The 8,586-nt window shown below is 39.3% G+C and overlaps 1 protein-coding gene across 1 annotated transcript; it reads left to right on the top strand.

Annotated features, from left to right (window-relative positions):
* Positions 1–226: 226 nt before the first annotated feature.
* On the top strand, positions 227–3,157 carry LOC104945148 (transmembrane protein 185A; the record flags this gene model as incomplete). Its single annotated transcript, XM_010770774.1, has 3 exons — positions 227–445; positions 1,491–1,667; positions 2,911–3,157. Coding segments are annotated over exons 1-3 (462 nt in total), but the record flags the coding sequence as incomplete, so codon positions are not given.
* Positions 3,158–8,586: the final 5,429 nt, after the last annotated feature.

Genomic DNA, 8,586 nt, shown 5'->3' with positions numbered 1-8,586 from the left:
GAATATCTGAAGTGCTTTGACAAAAAATCCATAAAAAAATGTCATCTGTGGAAGCTATAGTACTGTAAAAAGCACGACCAATCTTTTTATTATTAATGTCTACCCCTGACTTCAACTTATAAGATGTTCATATATGTTCTTGAATAAATAAATACAAAATAAAATAAAGGTTAATTCGTCAACTCTCGGAGACTCGGACACAGCTCGGCTATATCCGTCCGCGGTCACGTGATTTCCGTTGGGGTAAAAAAAACAAAACACGGGCTAGCAAAAGGGCTGTAATGAAACTGAACAGAAAAGCCCAACTACCGCCTAAATTAACATGTTTAGCACACAAATGAGTCGGTGAATCATCAACAACAACACGGGGAACTAATGTTTGCTAGTCAACCAGACTTTTTTACACCATGAATTTAAGAGGACTCTTTCAGGACTTCAATCCCAGGTAATTAGCACTTTAGCTAACTGTGGAGCTAACGTTAGCTAGCATTGCTTGTCTGAAAATATGGCGAAGATGTGTGTTTTATACGTGTTAAACTGTATAAACATATGTATGCTATATGAACAGATTGCTATGTTTGTTATAAAGTAAGTGTAAATACAGTAGCTAAAGCGAACAAACCAAATCGGGCTAAATAAGGCCAAGCTAACATTCTAGCTAAGCTAAAGCTGGGGTTTTCTAGGCAAAGCTATCTTCACTTCGTATTGAATTGCAGCATAATTGCATTATTTTAATTACTTGCATGTGTTTTTTGGCATCCATTCTTAGTTAATAGAGTAGCACATGCAGTTCTGGTATCACATTAAGCTTCACAGGCCCTCAAGAGCAACGGATCCACACTAACACAATACAAAAACACAGGGTAATACTTCACAATAAATAAAGTATTGATAAGGGGTTGCTCAGAAACTAGCCACAAGTTGTAATAATAATATAAAATACACGAAATATTAATCGTACCATTGTTGGATACCAATGCAGTCCAATGAAATATGTTTAAGAAATAGTTTCAGTGAATTAAGTCAGATTTTCTCAATATTTGGTAGACTTTAGGAAGGTCAGTGGTATGGCTAGCTTAGTGGGTTTGTGTTTGGAAACATTTGAGCCTACTAGGTTACCTTTTTTCCATCTAATTTTAATTTCCATAATGCAGAATACTTTCCTTTTTATGTTATTTGCATTCAGGCTATCAACAGTCTCCTTTATCCTAGCTTTCAAGTTGGTCTGTTATGTTATTCCATCCTTCTAATTTCAGCACGTTTTTCCTATTTAAGCTTCTCTACCTTCCTGAATTTATGTTCGATCCACCCAAACTTTCCACACACACTTTCCAGGTTGTATTGCATCCAGGAAAATCCTTCATTAACCTTACAAGAGTTTTCTTTCAATGCCTGTTAGCGGTGAAAACTCCAAACCTCTCAAGGGTACAAATAGGCTTTTACTTTATACATGTCCTTATCACAGTGTTTTCTTCTGCCCTGTGCTGCAGTAAGTTCCTGATCTACTCGTGTCTGCTGCTGTTCTCCGTGCTGCTCTCCCTGAGGCTGGATGGAGTCATCCAGTGGAGCTACTGGGCCGTGTTCACCCCCATCTGGCTGTGGAAGCTGCTGGTCATCATCGGGGCCTCTGTGGGCACCGGGGTCTGGGCACACAACCCCCAGTACAGGTAGGCACTCTCTCAGACATCATCATTGGGGGATTAGTTGTCAGCAGTGAGGTATTAATGAGGCAACTGTGGTTCAATCCCATTAAGGCTACACATGCTGCTAGAAAAACATCACAATAAATGATTTAGTTACTCAAGCAGAACAATCGCTATCTAGTTATTTTCCATGTCAACACCAGCAGTTAGGAAGGTAGTTGTTAAAGTTACCTAAATGCTAACAGAATCAGAATGTACACATAGGATGAATTTGCCTTGGTGTATATGGTGCATACATAAACAGTTGATGAAAACAAATTGTAAGGAAAAACACCCAAAAATAAAAACCTATTATAAATACACGGCATGTAGAAAGTTATTTACATGAAATATACATATACCAAATAAACAATGTACAGTATACTATTACAAAATACTCAGAATAATAAAATATGTGCAGAAAAAACAAGATTTTTCCACTAAATCCCGTTCTTAATGAATTCTTACTATTTCTATAAAAAATTTCTATTTGACTATATGTAAGATTTTGGTGACAATGAAAATATTTGCAGCTGTTAGAGTAGGCTCTGCTTGTATTAATATAATACCTATATATAGCAGGTGTCATGCTAGTGCTAGTAATGCTAATAGTCAGGAATATATACAGAACACACAGCTGGATGTATGATATGAATCTGTATGTACAGACAATATTGTGGATTCAGCCCAAAAAGTTGGCAACTTACTGGTGTTCATTTCTTGTTTTAGCAATCAAACGCATAAAACGTCCCCTAACTGTAATGCAACATATTGAAAAGACGGTATCTGTAAGTCTTGTGACGTTGATTATATGCTTATAATATCTTCTTTATATATTAAGCTTTATTGTATGGGAAGTGTCTGTTTGGTTCGCTTTCTAAATCATGAAAGTATGCAGCATTACATTTCATTAGTGTCAGTATGAACTGGTACTTTTAAGCTAAGGTACGTTTATACAAAGGCAATTCAAAGTGCATTACATCATCATTAACACTTAATAAGAAGGCAACCTAAAGGAACACAATAAATACACATAATGGAATAAAAGATTCATAAAAGAGATACAGAATAGTTTCAAAACAACATTGTCTCATTTAGTTATTATATGTGTAAACTAGTTATTTTAGGCCTTACAGTGGTGATTTTGACGCTTCTCACACCACCAAAAAGCCCCAAATGTCTTCCATATCTTTGTTTAATTTGACTCTTGTTATTTCTCCTCCCTCAGGGCTGAAGGGGAGACATGTGTGGAGTTCAAAGCCATGCTGATCGCGGTGGGTCTGCACGTCCTGCTGCTGATGTTCGAGGTGTTGGTGTGCGACCGCGTGGCCAGAGGAGACTACTTCTGGCTCCTCGTCTTCATGCCGCTCTTCTTCGTTTCGCCCGTCTCCGTGGCAGCCTGCGTTTGGGGCTTCAGACACGACCGCTCCCTCGAGGTGGGGGCTGCATTTCAAGATTCAAGGATTCAAGGCTTTTATTGTCATTTGTACATAGCTACAGTGTAGGTGTGCAGGGCCGGCCCGTAGCACTGGCGTTATAGATGCTCGCCTAGGGCGCCAGATCTGGTAGAAAAACATTTTTGACCGTTGGCGCTCATCCTAATTTTCGGCCTTGATGTAACAATATTCATAATTAAGTAAATGTAACACCCTTTTCACCCCGGTTACACGTTTCATTTGCCCTGTACGATGGGCGCTGTAAGTGATGAAAGTGGGGGATGTTGGCTTATCTGGCGCCCGCAGCTCACAGCCAAAGTGAGCGAGCGAGGGAGAGAGGGAGGGTGCACCGGTACCAGCGCTGTTGTTATTAGCATCTGGTGCTAGCTGCGCTAACGGATATAAGAAGATGTTTCTACAATGATGTGGAGGGAGAGTCCTCTCCAGTCAGACTGAGAGGCTGATAATTACAGCTCAGTGAGGTAAAGGACTCTGAGTGTTTAGATAGTTCACTTTAGTCTAAGTTATCTCAGTGGGTCTCAAACGTTTTGATCACAATTTATGTAAACACACATTTCCAAGGCACTCCTTTGTAATTATTGGGATAAACAGGTTTGAAATTATTTCAATGACAGTAAACCAAAAATATTGTTTTAAACTGGAGAGATTAAAAAATATGCACGAATAAATAAATGTTAACTGGTCAAATAAGATATAAATGAACAACAAAAGTTATAAAAAAGTTACATGTATTTGTTATTGNCCTTTTAAACTACAAGAAGATAAGGAGGACTTTTACAAAAAAGTAATAGAGATTTTTGTCCCGAAGGATAGGCAAATGGACTTAATCTTCAAGTCAAGGTAAGAACCTTGACTTGAAGATTAAGTCCATTTGCCTATCCTTCGGGACAAAAATCTCTATTACTTTTTTGTAAAAGTCCTCCTTATCTTCTTGTAGTTTAAAAGGTCTATCATAAATCTCGACAACACACAAACGACAACGATCACTCATTGGCCCCCTCCTGTGTTCGCAGTGGCGTTTTTAAGACAGCCCAACGATGAGTGACATCTGAGGAAGATGAAAAACGTAAATTAAACATTGTTGAGAAAATGCTGCATCTCTTGGAGCCTTATTTTTTACCTTTTTTAAATCATTTTTTGTCATTTTCAATTGCTTGGTTTTCGTGAAATTAGCCTGTTTTCCTATTAAAGTGTAACAGATTGATGCATCTCCACAGATCATCTTAAAGGCTTCGCAATCCCCCCCATTGTAGTTTTAAAAAACTGTCAAAACTAGGGCCCCCAAACAGCAACTTGCATAGGGCCCCCAAAAAGCTAGAAACGGCCCTGCATACTATACAGAGAAGCTGTATGAGAAACCAATGTGAGTTTGGAAAATGGCACAATGTAAATCTATTCTAGTAGACCTCAACAATGGAATTATGATCAGTAGAAATGGCCATGTCATGGGACATTTAAATCCATGATTCAGTTATTTTTCCGAAAAATGAAATCCTCGCTGATACCTTTGATTAAAAGCACCCAACCCATGCTCGTTTTGCAAAAGATGTATGTTCTGTAAGAAGTCAAGTCGTGTCCAACAATATGTCAGTTAGTCAGTACGTAATAGTCCACAAAACTAAAACGAGCTGAAATTTGTTTTAATTTGAAGGCCTCTATGGCACACATCCGGTATGATTTCTCTGTGATTTAACCGTTTGTTTGATTTGTTGAAGTGCTGCTTCCGCGCAGATCACATGACAGTCTGCACGCGGAAGCGGTAGCAGCATGGAGCCCACAGCGAGCAAAGAGCCGGGTCCCGTCAGAGAGCGCCGTGCCTGCCTTACAGAGGCCTACACGTGTTTGCGGAGGGGATCATGTCCCAGCCAAAGGGCTCACGATGTGGCCTCTGCGATATTTGTCGGGGTGTGTGGAGGGGTCTCCAGCGGGGACAGAGAGAGTTGTCCTCCAGAGAACCACAGTGACCCCACCGTGGAGCTGAGTTGCATCAGTATGTCTCTGCTGGAGAAGATCAGCTCCGCGCTGATGTCTGGGAGCCTGCCACCAGCAGCCACCTTATATTACGCCGAGGTCTTGACGGGGTTACAAGACATGGATCTCATGTTACAACTTGTAAGTGGGCTTCCTAAAACACACATACATTTTAAAGATCGAATCCAATGAACATGGGCGGCGACAGGATTTTTTCACTGCAGTAGCTTCGTAGTTGCTAATATGACAGCATGGCGTTGCTAGTAAATGTTCTGTGCTCATGTGATAACTGATATAACTGCTAACTTGAATACACTACAATATTATCATATTCAACACAACAGAAATAGCCAAATGTCCCGTAGCCTCTCTTAACACCCTCGGACTCTGCGTTGTGTTTCGTATGTGTGACTGGGTTTTATACAGAGGGGAAGAAAACGGGACACAGCAGATTGGGATTGTGGGAGACGCTGAGCGGTGATTTATTTGTTCCATGTAAACATTAGACATTAGCAACATGCTGCTAACCAATAAAAACCACCAAATTAACAGACAAAACACAAACATCTCACTCCCAAACTGGTAAATAAACATTTAAACTAACCCAGTTGTTACAGAAATTGAATGTTTGGACGTTTTTTACGTCATAATATGTAAAATGATTTGCCACAATTAAATACTGCTCACCCAGCATGAGTGAATGTAAACATTAGAACCAAGATGGCGGCGCGAGGAGAACAGCGGGGGAACAGTGTCCCACAATGGCCAAAAAACAACAATTTGCTGCGCAACGGCAACACCTAGTGGCCTGTCAAGGCTGCTACCATACATACACAATGGCGATCGTTAACTATTTCAACTGGCATGCTGTGGCATTTAACCTCCACACACCGCAAACACACACACACACACACACACACACACACACACACACACACACACACACACACACACACACACACACACACACACCCACCCACCCACAGACAGTTATTGTACTTTTTACTCCTACATGGTATGGTTACTATTTTCTATTACTAATATGTCATGTATTTTAAGTAATTGAAAGTGGTTCTACATTGATAAACTACAATATTAATGAACCCTAAAATGTATTGGTAATGAAAAACGAACATTATACATTCTTAAATAATGTAATACTGGATGGCTGTTATGCATGAAATACATTTTACTTAATTTAGCTATAATACTAATAATAATAATCCAGATAATACTTCTCTGCTTTCTACTTGAATTTATTTAAGGGATTGATTGCTGCCCACATGTTTTCCACAGTGATATCCTAAAAGACTTCTATTCTACAGATCCTTCATTTCCAATCCAATGACCAGATCATCTCACACCTAGCTGCAAAGAGCGTGTCAACATGTGTCTTCTATCAGCTCCACACATCTGTAAGTTCTCAGGGTTGTAGTACACATTTTCGTTAATTTGCCCTTTATGCAATCTTGCCCCTTTCACACCAACACGGTTACCGTTCTAGCTCCGAGCTTTTCTTGTTCGGAACCGTTTTTTCTTTTCAGCCCCCGTTTTGTTCACACCGCCCAGAGCCCGACTGGTTCACCTGTACATTTAATGAAACTTTGTAAAAGCATATAGAATATGAAACTCTAATACAATGGAAAAACTGTTTGGTTACGCTGGCAGTTAATAGGAGTTCACTGTCCCCGCAATCCCGAGCCTTTACAAATATACTTTATTTGGAAAATGATTAGAAAGAATTTGCTCTGTACATGTCAGAACATTTAAATCAGCTTATTTGGTGGTGATTGTCATAGACAAATAATTTAAGTAAACAACAAATTGTCACTAAACACATGCAAAGAGTTGGCTTACAAATGTAGTCATTGCATTGGAGGTAAAAATGTCACGAGAAGTTATAGGTATAACTGTTAATAAAACCTGGAAATTAGCTGGTCAGCACTTTATTTGACCAATACTAGTTTCATAAAGTATCTAATATACTGTGCTTTATTCCCACATTATATGTTTATTATATATATATATTTTTTAGAGCACAGTCTGTCCTGTCTGGCAGCAGAAGTGTGTTCAGGCTTTTTACAGCTCGACCCCCAGCCCTGCTCTGGACAACTGTCTGTGGTCAATAACTGATGTCTTCAAAAGACTTCTTCAAGGAGGTCATCAAGGTAAGCAAGTGAGCTAGAATATAGAATAGAAAGCATTTGTTGTCATTGTACACAATATACAACAAGCTTTGTCCATTCACACATTTATCTTAAGCCCCAGTGACAGCTGAACTAGGCTGATGTGTGAACGGCAGACTCCAGTGTTTCACACAAAATGTCATGAGGTTAAGGAAAGGTGTGAAGGAGAATACATCAGGACTTTAGAGAATCTGACTAGACTGGGCTTATTACTGATGAGACGACTGATTGATGTTTACTGCCGTTGAAATCAACAATTTCCATACTTGGACTTCTAAAAGGGCATCTTGTTACTTTGCCTCGAGTTTTCTTATCGTGTTGTTTCATTTGGGCTTTATAAAAGGAGACAGCAGTGAAACAGATGTTACTTTATTTGCAAGGTTTGAATTAAAGTGCACCTATCATGCTATTTTTAGGCAATAGCATAGGTCTCAGATATATAAAAATATATAAAAAACATGTCTATGAAGTGTTTTGCTCATAATACCAAACAGATCACCCATTCTAGCCATGCCTCATATGTCATATCCCTCTATTTCACTTCCTGTTTCTAAAGTGCTGATTTGGGGTTAAAGCTTTTTTTTTTTTTAAAAAGAAGAAATTGATTAAATGAAAAACAAGGGGGCTGAGCTCATGTGGGACCCAGCAGCTACTGTCTAAACTAAACACTGCCGTGATGAAACGCCATATCATGGATTATCAAGGATTATCTCTGAAACAGTATGGAGCTCGAAGGCTTTCTCTCTTGCCGGTTATACCACAAGGTGAGTTCCTTTTTATTTCCTGCTTCTTCACACACATGCTCTCCAGTACAGGTTAGCTCTGAGTGTTAGCGATGCTAATGTAAACATGCACCGACCATATTACGTCCAAAACAGTCGGGCATTGTTTCTGATAGCAACGTTTCTGATAGGGCCGTGGGTCCACATTTCAGATATTACGTCATATCGGACGCAAATCTGGATCAGCTCCGTTGTAGCCCCGTTTTTAGAGATTTGGTTACGGAGGAAAAGAGAGGGTTTTATTTTCTGACGCTGCGTGAGTTCCCTAGCACACCGGGGAAACATATTTATGTATAAAAGACATCAAAAAGTGCATTTTGCATGATAGGTCCCCTTTAATAAAAAAATTAAAGTGAAAGGAAATGATTTCTTTTTGCATTGACTGACTTGTATCCCAATTGGTATGATTTTATAGAACTCAATGCCATATATCCAGTACTTGTTAGGCCCACACATCTACTACTGTGCATATCACTGTTCAGATCATATAACCAATAATAAGCGTAAC

The sequence above is a fragment of the Notothenia coriiceps genome, unplaced genomic scaffold (genome assembly GCF_000735185.1).
Source record: "Notothenia coriiceps isolate Sejong01 unplaced genomic scaffold, NC01 NC01_scaffold00009200, whole genome shotgun sequence".
Taxonomy (NCBI): domain Eukaryota; kingdom Metazoa; phylum Chordata; class Actinopteri; order Perciformes; family Nototheniidae; genus Notothenia; species Notothenia coriiceps.
The sequence above is the reverse complement of the archived record's forward strand: the minus strand, read 5'-3'. Positions and strand labels throughout refer to the sequence as shown.